Source organism: Pterocles gutturalis, unplaced genomic scaffold, assembly GCF_000699245.1.
Source record: "Pterocles gutturalis isolate BGI_N339 unplaced genomic scaffold, ASM69924v1 scaffold5991, whole genome shotgun sequence".
Taxonomy (NCBI): domain Eukaryota; kingdom Metazoa; phylum Chordata; class Aves; order Pterocliformes; family Pteroclidae; genus Pterocles; species Pterocles gutturalis.
Genome location: NW_010097617.1, coordinates 1 through 15,138, shown reverse-complemented (window position 1 = coordinate 15,138; position 15,138 = coordinate 1). Strand labels below are relative to the sequence as shown.

General features: G+C 41.5%; 2 protein-coding genes across 2 annotated transcripts; one reads left to right on the top strand and one right to left on the bottom strand.

The window, feature by feature from the left end:
- Window positions 1-2,788: 2,788 nt before the first annotated feature.
- GKN1 (gastrokine 1) lies at window positions 2,789-9,799 on the bottom strand. The gene is made up of 6 exons (XM_010079362.1): window positions 9,725-9,799; window positions 8,404-8,586; window positions 4,691-4,744; window positions 3,792-3,917; window positions 3,262-3,354; window positions 2,789-3,007 (listed from the first exon to the last, which is right to left on the bottom strand). Exons 1-6 carry the CDS (start codon window positions 9,797-9,799, stop codon window positions 2,789-2,791), a joined length of 750 nt encoding a protein of 249 aa, XP_010077664.1.
- A 265-nt stretch (window positions 9,800-10,064) lies between these two features.
- On the top strand, window positions 10,065-13,975 carry GKN2 (gastrokine 2). Its single transcript, XM_010079251.1, has 7 exons — window positions 10,065-10,069; window positions 10,486-10,522; window positions 11,074-11,127; window positions 11,672-11,803; window positions 12,160-12,270; window positions 13,077-13,230; window positions 13,896-13,975. Exons 1-7 carry the CDS (start codon window positions 10,065-10,067, stop codon window positions 13,973-13,975), a joined length of 573 nt encoding a protein of 190 aa, XP_010077553.1.
- The last annotated feature ends 1,163 nt before the right edge of the window (window positions 13,976-15,138 follow it).

Here is a 15,138-nt window from a genome sequence, read left to right as displayed (position 1 = left end):
GACATTCCGGCTTTATTCATTCACAGTTGTTGAAGTGTTGTTTTTCCCCAAGAGATTGGTTTTAGACCTGCTGTCAGTGTTTCAAGTGATAATGTCTATTTTTGTGTTAAAAAAAAAAAAAAATTCTGTCGTAAACCAGGTTCTCTCAGCATCCTGAATTTGTTTTAAAATACATGAGGGTATTCTGATATATTTATTAGATTATATTGTGGCTTTTTAATGATAGTTAAGTCACGCTTCTGAACTTTTTTGTGTCAATACCATTTTTGGGATGTTTTTGTAGAAGTAAATGCAGTTGAATCTTCATCTTCTGCCTGCAGCGGGGGAAGAGAAAAACCAGAGGAACAGGGTTTAGGATAAAATCCTGTCGCCTTGTAATGCTGGTGTGGCATGCTGGGGGGTTGCCCTCAATTTAGATTAGAGTTTTAATTAAATTAGGGAAGGTGAAGCTCTGGTATTATCCCGAATTACTGAAATGATCGTTACAGATCGTGGAAATTGTGTTTAGTGATAAAGCTCAGGCCTCGTTCTTGCTGAGAAGGATCTTTTCTTGTAAGGTAAGCAACTCCAATTTTCTGCACTGATAAAAATATATAGATATCTCTGTACTTGGGCATTTTGAGAGTCCCAGTGTTGATGTCTCTTCTGGTTCACTGAAGGCTTTGCTGTCGTGTCTCCACTTGGGTCTTGTTCTCTTCCTGATCAGTCTAAAGCTGAATCAGTTTAAATTGCAATGATGATGTCTCCATTAGATCAAGAAACCTGCCAGAATACAACACTGCCATAAAATTCCTAGGGTCTGGAAAAAGAAAATAGTTTGCCTCATTGTTTCAGTAGTTCTGCGTTTTATGTGAAGTTTTAAATGTTACTGTGGGACATGTGGTTAATTTAAGTGCTTTATGGAATAAAAAAAAAGCTTGGAGATCTATTATGCATCACAATGTGTAATATTATAGTAAAAAATGTGATTTTATGGGCATGAAGTTGAAGTAGTGTTGCGAGAAGCTGGACCTTGTTGCCAATGTTTTGTGCCCTCTGGTTGAAATTTTGGCCTTAAAGGCGATGGTGTTGGAGCAGGTGTTGTCCCCTTGCTGGAAGCATCTGCGCCCCGGTGTTCCTGCCAAGGGGACTGTGGTGTCCCTGGTTTGAGCCCAGCAGATGGTATCCTGGTATCCCTCCATCACAGCGAGGCTGCTGACCTCTGTGTGTGCCGGGAATCCCCAGGCAAGGGGGACAGGAACTTTGTTTAAATGCTGCAACCATGAGATTGCTTTTATTTGGAGGTGCTAAAATATTTTTGTATGCGGTTTTGCTTTGGTTTTAATGTCAGTTAACTATTAAAGACCCCCAAAACACTCTCCTGAACAGAACAGGCAGCTGCATCCTTAACCCTCGGCTGCTCCGGAATGGGTAAAGTCTCTCTTAGAGGAATGCTTTTCAAACTCCAGTAAAAGGGCCTCGGAGCAAGGAGGGAAGGTGAGGATCTGGTATTTTCCAGACAGACTTGGTTACCTAAGTGGTTGTTTTAGATGCAGAAGCTAGTCCCAGCCATTTTGCCTTAGTTTTGGCCTAATTATAAGTTGACTCTCAAATTTCAAACTGCACTTTTAATTGGTTACGGTATGCTTTTTTGCTTCCTGAGCAAACATTTGTCAAATGTTGTTTGTAACATCTGTATTCAACCCCAAACTGCATTTAATACTTATTAATTCTGATAGTTACAGCTTGATTTCTGGGTTGAGGAGAGCAATAGTGCATCTGTCGGTTTGTAATTAGCCATATTGCATTTCAATCCTTATTTTTTTAAAGAAAACATTGTAATACTTAGTATGTTAACATTAAGTTAAAGTAAAAATAATTCGGATAAGTTTATTTCTAGAAATCTGGACTTGAGACGATATTCTCTTAAATACAGTTATGCAGTGGGTATAGCACCATTTGCTTTCGGTAGTGATGAATAACTGCTTAAGGCAGCACATGAAGTCTCACTGGGTGATTGTACAGGATGGTGTTTAAATGCCAAAATTGGGATTTTGCAAGAACACCAGTTTAGCAATTTGTCTTTGGAATTGCTTATGGTTTTTAAAGGATTAGTAAAAACACAGTACGACCCAATGTAGCTTGCTGATAAATTTTACTGAGACACAATAGCCTCCACATAAAGCAGAAGAAGAGACAGATAAATGATTGAAGATGTGATCAAGAGAAGATTATCAAGGAGACAAATCTTGTTCATGGGTACGGAGTTCTATGAATTTTCTTCCTCAAAACTTCGTCAGGAATAATTAATAACAGTAATGGAAGAGCTGTTCATTAGTCTTAATGCTCCAACATGAATCATTTTGCTTTGAGAAGTTTGATCCTGAAAGAAAAGGAAAAACTGATTAGATTTGGACTGAGAAAATAAGAGAACAATGTAGCGGAAATTCTTCCAACATAATGTTGGAAATGCACCAGGAAATGTCATTTTTAAAACATGTAGTTCAATTTTTAACTTATACTACAAGCAACTGCTAGTGCAATCTTTCTAGACCAATCGAAGCTGCAAAGTGGATTTGGAATCTCAAAATCATGATGTGGCAGGACCTGTGGTATTGTACATGGATGAAATTGCCTAAAAAATTCACACTTGTGTCAACCGCTAGAGCCCCAAACCTTCCTGAAAAAGGCTGGTCTCCGAGTTCTGTGTGGAAGAGTGGCAGACCTGCTATTTTCCTTATGTATGCATTCACTGATTTATAAAAAGTCATAGAAAAGCGTTGGATTTCAATAATTAACTTGGTCACCTTCAATCTTTTTCATGCTTATTTGTGATCTTGTTAATTTTTACGTTGGTATACAAACCACGGTTACGGGTGTACTCACCAGTGGCGGGGAAAGCAAGGTAAGAGGGAATTCCTCTGCACAGAGCTTGGATGCGTCTTCCGTATCGGCGCAAGCTTTGGAGTCTGTCTTTTGAGATAACAAAGCGACTCTCTCTGGGTGGAAGTTGGCGATCGCTAGGTCCCTAAGCATCAAAGAAGCAAACCCAGAGAACAGCATTTAGAAAAACAGAAAATGGAGTTGTGAATCTGTGCAGACATCCTTGATAATGGAGAAGGGGTTGTTTGGCTTCTGAAAGTCTGAACTTTTTCAGTGGCTCAGCCCTGCTGAGAAACTCCTCTTTAGTTCTGCAGCGTTTTCTCCTCTGTGTGTCTAGGGAATGAGTACTTTTCACAGGCAATTAATTAGCTTTCTCACCACTTTCATTCATCATCCTACCTTGTGTCCTTGAGATGGTCCAAGCAAAAACCTCCTGTCCATTTTAGCAATGATGCAGGTGTTATTTGAAAATACCTTGGTTGCAATGTAGCCCTGTTAAAATGAAAAAAAAAAAAAAAAGCTTTTTGTTGCAAACAACATGCAGTGGAAGATAAGCAGATTGCCAGAGAGAAGCACTGCTTAAAGAAAGGTTTTACACAGCACAAATAGGGAAGGAAAATATTGGGTTTTCAATTATGTTATCCAGGTAAGCGTGTGATGGAGGCTGACAACGGACTTGGTAAAAGGTAAATTGCCTTCTCCAGTAATGCCACGTGTAAGATACATAATGCTGCTTAAGTCAGGTGAAGAAATTCACTGCTGAAAATACCAGCGCAGCATACAGCACAGCAGAAACAATAAAATTGTTAAACGGGAACATTTTTAAGCATCTCCTCTAAAATCTTGTTGAGTTTTGTAGAAGCTTATGTGTTTTACCAAAACCTTTTGGTGGTTTTTCTTTGTTTTAAGCCGTGGTGGCAGCCACTTACCGTCTTTCTGTCCCAGACAGTTTTCCAGTCCTCAGAGTACTCCTTTGAGCCGGTGCTGACCCCACTGTCGGCGAGAGAGTGGTTGGAGTTTTCATTGTGGTGCCCCTTAAAGTTTTTTTTGCCATTCTGATTTTTGAAAAAGATGAAAGGAGGTAAAGATTTAGGTTTGTGGATTCCCAGTAGCCTTTCAATCGATAAAGTAATAGCTCCAGTAACCATGTTTTGGGAGATTATTACTGTTAGAGATGAGATTGAAGGGGAGCTAATTTCTGGCCTTAGAGGGGAGGCTGGGAAGCCATTAGTACTGTTGACTCAAACCTTGCGTTCAGGCTGTATCTAGCCCTGGTTTTCACATGTCTGATGCATCCACCAAGCTTTAACATTTCGGCTCTATTTCACTTCCTGTCCCCCCATACAGAATAGCTGTTAGAGCAGGTGGAAAATTGTTCCATTTGAACGCTGGAGAATTTCCTTTAGCGTTAAACACTAAGCTGGATGTTCAGAGTCAAGCTTGCAAGAAAAAATTCAAAGAAAAGTAAAGAAATTCCTTATTGTTTTTTGCCCAGCAGGAACTTGCAGGCAGAGGGTTATTTACAGTATTTTGCTGTATTTTGTGGTCAGATCCTTCATGCTAATATTTGTTTCTCTCCAGTTATTTTCATAGTGTTTATGCTAATCTCAAGACAGACTTTGGTGATTTCATATCTAGCAGCTGTCTTTTTCCCCTTGGTATATCAAGCACTAAAATATTTTATTTGGTATAAAAAGAATGCTGTTTCCTGCAAAGTATCAGACTTTAAGATACAGCTTCACTTTCAGAGACATTTTTCAGAGGCCATAGCCAAAGGCCACTGGTTTTTATGGCAGCGGTGTATAACAGCATGGAGCTCTATACTTACCCTGTTAGCAAGAGCTGAAACCAGGAAAACTCCAAGAAGAGAAACAATCACAATCTGGAATGAACATTTGAAATTCACAACACTTTAACATTGGATGCAAGATAAGCAGTCACAGTTCTTTGCTGTCTTAAAATAGTTTTGACTTCCTGTTTAACTTTGTGTAGATGCTCAGCACTTTTCTGAAGTGGGGTCTAGCCGAAGAGTATTTAAATACGCAGAAGTCTTTGTTAATGAGCTTACATCAGATCATCAATTCATATAAAGTACTCTTAACCTGAGCAGTATACTTTTCACAAGTGAGAAGATCATTTAAACGCAGAGGGTTTTAAAGTATGTTCGGCTCCAGTTCAGTAAACTCCTTGGGAAAAGGCGGTCTGAAATATTTTGTTTGAAAGAGTGAGATTTCACCCTGAGCTTTTGGTTTCGGACATGGAACAGGTCCATTAAATATCTGTGTGCGCGTGCACCTATTGCGAAAAGCTGGAATATGGGTGCACGGTACAGCTCTGCGCTTGGAACACAACTGAAATGGGACTTGAGCATCCTCATAGTGGATCTCATGCCTCTGAATACAGGACGAATAGTACAATCATTTTTGTTCAGAAAGATGTAAGGTTAAACACTTTGTTACCCCTTTATAAAATAATATAGTTTGTGAGTTACATACTTGTTGCTCAGATTGGTCAAAACTACTACTGATATATTTTTGAGAGATTTAATATTGTTACGATGTTAAATTCTTTTGTGATAATTACTGTACATGATTATTCTCTTGGAGATAATCCCTCTAACACTGAATCAGTCCCACATTTCATCTATTTCAAAGGAGGATTTTTATGACACAGATCCAAGTGTGACTCAGAGTATTTAGCACTAACATTTTGGAATTTATTCTGCAACAATTTCAGGCTGCTGTAAATCTCCCTACTTCAGTCATGCACTTTTGAAGTCTTTCAAGTCTCATGGTACTTCTCCTATGGTGTCATCAGACAGCTGAGCCATAACTTTCTATAACTTGCTGAGACTGACTTGCATCCCAGTTGTGAATGAGAGAATATTGCCCTTTCAACATTTTACATGTGTCTTTCTGTTATAACAAAGCACTTCTCTTTCATGTTTGAAAAGGCATATAGAGTGAAGTCGCTGACAAAAGTCAAACTTCACCCATGCAGTTCCAACCCGTTTGGCATTTTTACTCTGCAATCCCTACATAAATCAGTAATAGTTCGCTAGGCGCCAAGAAAGACTCAAAATAATTTAAAAACTGTCTAGCATTAAGTTTTATGAGAAAGTGATACATATACTTACAGTGCACTTCATTTTGATGGCAGGCGAGGCAAGATCTGCTGGTAATTGATGTGTACTCTTACTTTTTGTACAGTAATATCCCGAAGTTAAATCTTAAAATGGGTTTACCTTATTGGCACGTGCCCTGCATTCCCAGAATCGTGACGGATTTCCTGAGGAAGTGGTCTGATAAGAAGAGGCTTTGATACCAGCCTGATTGAATTCATTTTACACGGGAAGATGAAAGAAAACTTGTTGTGGCAAATTCAATGTAACTTTTAAATGGAAAAAAAAAAAAATCAGAATGAGAGAATAGATGCCTAATGGAATTTGTAGCGATGCTTTGTGCCTATGTGGCAAAGGACCCAACCTGATGCTTTATCCATAGCTTTTAAATCAACGGAGGCAGTAATCTTGCTATGTTAAAAATGTTAAGTCAGTCCCTGAAAATCATGACGTTGGTTCTAAATCACAGAAATTACTGAGTTCTTTTGTTACCCTTCCTTTCTGAGCTTGTTCAGTGAGGACCTGCTTTCCAGTCTTCAGGCATGGCCTCTGCATCTTCAGAGCCTCTTCATGGAAGTGGATGGACTACTCATGGACTAAGGGCTAATTCTAGAAAGGGAGCATAAACTGGAGATAGCAAAAAAAGAGTAAAGGAGGAGCAGTAACAGCAGGCATTTTATGTCAAAAATTATTTAGAAAATAGGTTTTAATATTTCTCTGAATTTATATAATAATATACAGAGCCACAGCATAAGACTTATTTACCTTGTTTGTTACAGAAACTTTGCAAAATGTTTATTTTTTTTAATTGACTAGTACAAATGTCTGAGTTTCTTTGCCCAGGGAATCTTACTGGAGTTGAGAAGGTGAGGCCTGGTTCTCACATACACCGGTCAGGGCCACACTCGATCATCCTGCCGACCGAGGCATTGCTCGGGCTGTGTGATGGCAGAGTGCAGAGGGAGGAGCAGCACTCCCCAGTGTCAGCAGAGAGCTCTGGTTTTCATCTATTCTGCACCCACTTTGCAATTTTCACGACGTGTAAAATATGGTAAATGAAAGTAATAAATTACCGAGGGAAAAGATGTACAGTTCTTCTAATGGGACTGATTTGTGGATGTCAAATGGAGACAGATATGTCCTTAGCCTCCAAGATCCAAAATACACATAAAAGTCTAATTTTGTGTGTCACAAAATCCTCTCATAGTCTCTGGAAATTAAATTAATTGACTAGTTCTCAAGAAAGGCATTGAAAAACTGAACTGCATAATGCTAATCCCTGCGGTGTCGTTAGCAATGAGTTGGAAAGCAGTTTTGTCCGTTTCTTCCAACAACCGTCGCCAATTTGGCCATTACAGTAATGCGTCACACTTGGAAACCTGCATCTCCAAATCTTCCATCAACTTCTGAGTACTTGAGTGGTTTGCACGGCAAACACACAGCTCGAGTGTTTGACATTAAGAATAGCTGACAGAACTAATTACAACAGTAGATGCCAGGAAAAAAGGCAGGGAGGGGTGCTTTTACTGTACAAGACCCTGATCTTTTTCCAGTATGAGCTTGTCTCTGTCTCAAAGCTTTCTGTTTCTGTACTAAATTCTTGTACCACTGTGCAGCAAACTCCCCAGGCCGCAAGCTGTTCCGCTTTTAACCCTGTTCTCAAATTAGTGTTTTGTTTTGTGCACGCACTTACATTTTAATATGTTTTTCTGTCTCACTGTCTAGCAAGAATAAAACTGCTGAAAGTATTTCTTAATTCATCCTTGAAGCTTGATTTTTTTACCTGTAGAGTGTGATTAATCCTGCTTGACCTGTCCTTGTGCCACAGAGATTTTTCTGGGCTGCGATACCCAATCTTTATCTAGTGTGTGGCACGCCCAGCTGAATGCAAAGGAAAGCATAAGAGAATTTTGTTGATTTTTTGAGGTGTTGCTTTATTCTTTACTTTTCTCCCACTACCTGCTCACTCCCTGATAAAGCAAATATTTATGAAAAGTACCTGAAAAAACCCCTATGAGTCACCAGGAGTGTTTATTATGATAGCATAATCTCACCTGAACTTGATTGAATCCATCTCCCTTATGTGTTAATGGTAATCAGACTTGAACTGAAACTGCACAGTTATTATTTACGTTTGATGTTCAAGGTTCTTTTGTTTAAATGATTTTTAGTGGATGACAGTGCCAAATAATGGGTCAAATTTTTCTGGCAATTTCACTTAGATAGATTAAGAGTAATTCTCTAGCTTAATTGTGTTTCATCAGGGTAAATTTTAATGTATTTGAAAACATTTGGCCTTATACAAATAACAGAAATTAAGTTTCCTTCGACAATAAATGTTGCCATGTTGTAACAGCCTGTTACTTGTGCTGAACATTCCTCAAATTCCATTTTCTGCTGCCTTCACCGATATGACCAACCTGACTGCAGGTGTAACAGTTGAGGAAAAAGTGATTTTGTTTAGGAAAAAGTTTGAGGTTCTTCACTTCGATCAAAAGTATCCAAAGCAAGAAGAGTGCTTTGAGAATGCGGGCATCGTTGGGAAATTTCCCGTTCACCAAGGAGTTCTGAGTCACGGCTTCCTCAGCTAAACCTCGCTGTGCCTGAGGACGGGCAAAAGTAAAATGAGAGCAGGTTCCAGCCCTTCTTATGCAGCTCTTTGCTTCAGTTCCTTCATGTAGCAGGGTGCTCAGAGGACTCTGTCGCGGTCGTGGGCAGACTTGCCTCCGAGTGCACGTGTGCTGATTCCAGGTGTATGTCTGGGAGACGTGTGATGAGCTGTGCAGGGAAAATGTCTCCAAAAAGCAGGGCTTTCCTGTTGGAAATAGAGCTAGGCTGTGCTTGAGAGAACTGGGAGTATGTTCTCTCTTGCGATAATGTTCATTAGTCAAATGCTTTTTAGAGATGAATCTTTACTTTTTGGCCTTGTCTGATCGGATCAGCAAAATTCAGTCAGTCCAATGTAAGGGGAAACACAGGAGACTGTGGCTGTGGTTGTAATTCTCCTTCACTAAATAACTGTCGTTTTCGCATCTTCCTCTGCTCTTACCTGTGCCTAAGCATATCGATGTTTAAGAAAGCAGAAGCTCATGCTTCTTGGGTGTTTTCAAAAGAGGAGTATATGAAGACATAACGACTAGTGGAAAGTTCATTGAAGCTTTAGTTTAAAAGCATTTAGAACTTACTAAAACTTTCTGGTATAGCTTGTTGGGCCTGAACCCATTAGATCCCTCCTCTGAAAGGCTTATTCAGGTGCCCAGATCTACTCTGAGTATTCCTGACATACCTTTAAAAACAAAGAATCTTTTGAGAAGGGGCAGAGCGAACTTTGAAGAGGACGGTACCTTCAATCTAATGTAATCAGTGTAATCTAACCGTGCTTGTCACAGTTCGGTGGCTGTTTGTACCTATTCTGATACATTGCTTAGCAGCACGGCTTTGTTACTCTTGAGATAATAACATTTTCTGTGTGGAGTTAGGTGGAGTAAAGCAAATGCGTGCAATTTCCTTTTTTTTTTTCTTTTTCTTTTTTGTTAAGGCCTGTTTGCTGAGAGAGATTTGCATACAGGGTCTCTTTCACCTCTTTTCTGATGGCTGAGATTACAGAAAAGCGTTAACTATTAGGTTGAGTTCTTGTGTGACGTTCTAGTAGGAAGTAGCGTCACTTGCAAGGTCCCAGCACTGCCTGGCCTGGAATTGCAGATGAGGAGTCCAGGCAAGGTCACAGTCACAGGATAATACCGTGAATATCATGTGGCCATTGCCATTTTCATAAAATCCAGAAAACAGTGGTAGCTTTAAAGAAGGAATCCCCATCCTGAGGCTTTTGTTTTTGTGACCATGTGTGAACCACACACCCTCTGAAGTCGTGTGTCACTCCTCGGTGTGCTGCGGACGCCAGCAGTTACCCAGGGTGTCTTGCAAAGCACAGTTGTCATTCCTAATGATGTGACTAATTTCAACACGTGTTATATATATATATATATTTATATATCATGGTAACCGATCAAAAATTAACAGCACTTCTTGTTGACATGTATTAGAAGGTACGGTCTGTTTGGTGGCTGGTGCGTAGGCCAGCATGACGTAGGTGTTTCTTTTTGGGATTTGTCTGCAGACTATCTTTTGGAAGACAAAATAAAATTTATTTTCATGAATGGCAGAGTTATTCCTGATGCCATTGAATTCTGGACAACATTCTCTTAAATATTTAAAAAAAATGGAACCAGCAAGAGGGGGAGCTTCTCTAAAGTTTAAACCAGTAAATCACAGCCATTTGTAGAGTGATTCATTTTACGAAAGCTGACTTATTGAGCGCTTTAAACGTATCAGGGTCAGGTTATCTGTTCCAACCCAAAATTCAGATATGAGGCTTACTGTGGCGTGTAGATATGTACTTGTTCAGGTCACGAAGAAAAGTTCTGTCAAGTGTTTCCCACACCCTCAGCAAGATATAAAAGTTGAAGGTGTCGGGGGTTTTCTTGCATTCTTACTTTCTGCAGCCTCTTGTTCTTATCTGAAAGAAGAATGAACAGATTCGTGAGTATATAAATTTTTATTGAACCTATAATATAAAAAATTCCTTATTTTAAAAACAAAAGGATAGAGAAGAAGATGCGCAAGTCAGTACAGTATGGGGACTAACATGATCTATGTGTTGTTTCTTGGGGTTGTTCAGTGGGTAAACTGCATTTCTTGGGTGTGCAGTGATCCCCTTGGAGCCAGTGGAAGCATCATTTCAGCAAAGAGTGCAGAACTTGGTTACAACTCGGAAGGGGGATTTAGATTTAATAATTAGAGTTGTAGAGACAAATCAAGAAGTAACATGGTATCAGGGATGTGACTTTTGGAAAATACAAAAAAATGTACTGGTTAGGTTATCATTCTGCTTTTTCAGTTACAGGCAGAAGAGCCTAACAGCAAGAATTTTACAGTGAAGAGTTGTACTTGTTTTCAGCTAATACGTGTGTTAAGTGGGTGATTTTTCAAACTGATGCTACAGCTGCTCCCCTCAGTTCATGAACTGTTTTGGTTTTGTTACATCACTGCCTGGTGTTTCTGCTGAGTGAGGATGTTTATTCCTTTTACAGGCTGCAGTTCTTGTTTTGCTGGGAGGCTTTTGGACACAGACTTCGGCACTGGAAGTAAGTAGACTGAGAAGCCTTCTAGCGCAGGTACTCATTGAAAATGCATTAGATTCCCAGGCAGGGGGCAAATATAATAGGAAGAAAAGCACAGAAGAAACTAACAAGATGCTTATTGCCAAGCATAAAGAAAAACAGCATTTGCTGAAGGTGACAATCATCGAAGCCAAAGAGGCAGTTCTGTACAGGTGCAGAGTAACAAGAAATTGGGGGGGCAGAGGTCCCCTTGGCTCAAGCTAAAATTTGGAGACTGTTGCGGTCTCCTGCAAGGCCCTGCTGCCACACATGAGGACTGGGATGCACTCTGTTGTTTTTTCTCTGGCCATCGATGAGTGCTTCTCCCCTCCTTTCTCACCCTGGGTCACTCTTGCTTAATTAATCTCCAACTCAAAGGCCTCCTGAGGCTGCTAGAGGGTTGTTAAGGGATTTAGTATTTACATAAAGCAATCGGGCTTGTTTGTTTGAGAGAAAGCATTTGTTTATATTGGTGCAAACCAGATGATGAACAATGACTTTATTTTGTTTTGTTTTTTCTAAACAAAAGACCTTTGTCCTGCAAGAACCTGGCAATGACTATGTCACTGGAACTGTGACTATCGACAATGGCGACCACCTTGTTGATGTCCATGTCCGTGCTGGCTTGCTCTCCTCTGATACTATTTTTGACTACTCGCGTGTAAGTAAATCTAGGAATCTGTGTAGACTTAATCTCTGAAGAAGTTTTTAAACTCAGAAATTATTTTAGTGTATTCTCACCATAAATTGTCCCGAAACACTATTTTTTGAAGACTGCCACCACCTTTCCTCCTCTTGGGCCATCTCTTTGTTTCACCCAGATGATGATGGTGCAGTTTAAAAGACTTGTAATAAAACCTGTGGTGGCAGTTTATGAAAGTGAAAAGAATGTCATCAACCTCATGTGCAGCCACTCTGCTTTTCTTCAAGACTGTGCTAATGAGGAGGGAGAATCAACTCATATTAGTGGTAGTGATAATTAAATTCACTACTTTTTTTTTTTTTTTTTAATCACAGGGGTATATTGCAACAAGGTTACTTTCACGAAATGCCTGCTTTATCCTGAAAATAAATAAGGAATACATCCCAGAGCTGCGGGAAATTGGACGCCTGGCTTTTGAGAGACAGGTGACTGTGTAGCGAAACCTGTGCTGTGTACGGGGAAGGCTGCGGTGTCAGAGTCGGGCGGTGTGATGGGAGCCCTCCGCTCTGCCGTAAGGAACAGCTGCTCTTAGGAACGTCTTTGCATTAGCAGCGACGAGGCAGGTCTGACAGCACAGAACTGCAAGGGAATATCATATAGAACATTCTTTTAAAATAATAAGCAATCACGGCCCCCCTGTGGTTTTGTAGTGGATTGTCACTGTGCCTAGAACTGCAGGATCCCATGTCCTCGGAAGCAGTGTAATTTGACGGTTTTGAGGTGACCGCAATATGAGTTCAGCCAGGCTTCTCTTTTTTTTTTTTTTTTCATTGTCATGCTGATATTTTGAGCTTGACATAACTTGAAATAATTTTGTTTGCAGAACAGAATTTAGAAATCGATTTGCTTTGACCAGACTTTGACTTTCATATTCAGGCAAAGGTTTCATGAAGGCGTGACTGGGAGCATTGCGAGAATGAACGGCAGTTCTGGCCTGATGTATGACAGCCTAACAGTCGCACATTTAAAGCAAAACTTACTGCTAATTACCATAACTTATTGTGATAGCAGTACAGCTCAATTTTGCTGTGTTGACAGAATTAGTATCTGGTGAACTTCGTTTCTGAATAGATTGAAAATTATTTTTCTTTAAAAGCTTGTAACTTCTTTAGCTAGTGCTTTGTGTGAGGCAAAGGAAACTGATCTTAGATTTTGGGATTTTCTCCAAGGGTGTCCTAGTAGCATGAACCCAAAGCTGTGTTGCTGATGATGTCTGATGGTTTCCTTTCAGACTCTGAGGACAGTGTACTCTCCAAACAGCGTGTGGGTCCAGTTTCAACCTGGCCATTCTTGGTTTGGAGATATCAAAGACTGGTTTCGCTACGGCAGACCCATCCAACAGCTCTGCAAAGGTCTGCCTCTCTACCAGCTTGAAAAGACCGACCGTAAGTTACAGAATCAGAAAGTTGTGCTTCTGGTGCAGTGCGTAAGCACCTTTCTGTCCTTTAAACCTGAGTCCATGGGGTACCTTTGAGGCAGGAGCATCTTTCCCTGTTTGAGAGAGGAGGAAACTACCCAGCAGGATTGAGAGGCTGAGGCTCTGGGATGCTTTGGAAAATCCGGCAAAGCGCTGCTTTGCATTGTTGGGCATCTCAGTGTCGGGAACAGCTGTTCCCAGGGGGTTTGCCTGGGATTAAGGCTAAAACGAACATAACCCAGCTTGGTGGCCTTCAAGACCAGGTTTAAAGCCAGGATCAAGGATAAGAGAAATTCCAACCCAGCTTGCTGGTGTCAGAGCAGCCGCTGTGCAACAGCAGTACCCAGCTAATGAATCAATGGTCCCACAAGGTATCTACTGGTGCCAGCACGCTCCCTGCTGTGTGCTGGGTATGGACAGGAGGAGCACAGAGGGGATTTAAAGCTACACAGACACTTCCTTCCTTCGAGTTACACCATAAAAGTCGTACACAGCATCCCCTGAGACCTGCAGGAGCCTCCAACAGGACCGTAATTGGGGATTGGAAATTTGTGTGTTTAACAGACTTTTTTTTCCTCGCTGGATACAGGGATCTTGCCACTGATAATATCTTCATTTTCTTGTTTCTTTTAGCACTCCCGAACGCTAATGGCTGTGCCAGTGCAGGAATCCCAAGCATTTTGGGCCTTAAAGTCTGTGAAAAATTACATTAGGCTGGATCTTGACAGTTGTGCTGCATGGAAACGGTGTGTTTCTTTGTGTGCTTTTGTGATGGTAGCCGTGTTCTCCATCTGGAACAAACCTTGGTGTTGGACTCAAATCCAATCCTAAGCTTTGAGTGCAACAGGCCTGTGATATACAAATAAAGATAATTATTAAATGCAGTAATTAAAAGGCTTTGTCTTTTTACTTCATGGGCCTTGCTAGTTTTCCCACAGAAGAGAAACATTTCTGTTTGCTGTGTTCCCATGCTCAGGCTGCAGCACAGCCCAGGCTTTGGTACACGCTTCACCCCGATGAAGAAATAGGAACAGAAGTTTTTTTCCAGTGGAAAACTTCCCTTTGGCATCAGCACCCAGCTACTGCCGCTCCTCAGGTGTGATTGCTGAGGGCAGGGAGCAAACAGCTGAAGGGTAGATAACAGGAGGAGCAGATCTATGGGACCAACACCTGCAAAGAAGCTGGAATTCTGCAAGGCCAGGGGAAATTTGCAGCAATTTGTCAGAGCTTTTTCTTCTAGGAATTTTTTAAACCCAGACAGAGCAGACTGTCCCCCTTCTAAAAAGTTTGTAGCCCAGAATAAAATGATCCTTTCACACAAGGCCAGTGTCAACAGAGCTGTGACCGCCTGCTGAGTGCCCTGAACAGACTGAGGAGTGTGGAGCTTCTTCCTAAAACTGAAGCCCCATAAGTGTGGGTCCCCGCCCCATAAGCGGATATCCTGCCCCATAAGCAGGGACTCCTGCCCCATAAATGTGGGTCCCTGCCCCATAAGTGAACATCCTGCCCCACAAATGTGGGTCCCTGCCCCATAACTGGACATCCTGGCCCACATGTGACGAACCCTTCCCCTAAGCGTAGGTCCCCGCCCCATAAGTAGGGTCCGACTATCTGACCACGCCTCTTTCCCCTGACCACGCCCACTGTGACCACGCCCACTGCTTCTCCCTGCAGCACCGCAGCAAGCCCCGAGCACCCTCAGCGCCACGTGGCCTCGCTTTCGCATGCGCAGTGTGCTCGCCGCCATGTGCAGTGTACCGGATGCTGCCCATGCGCAGTGTCCCTGCCGCCACATGCGCAGTGAACCCGCTGTCGCATGCGCAGTGTACCACCCCCCCGCGCATGCGCAGAGGCGCGGGGGCAATGGCGGCCGCCG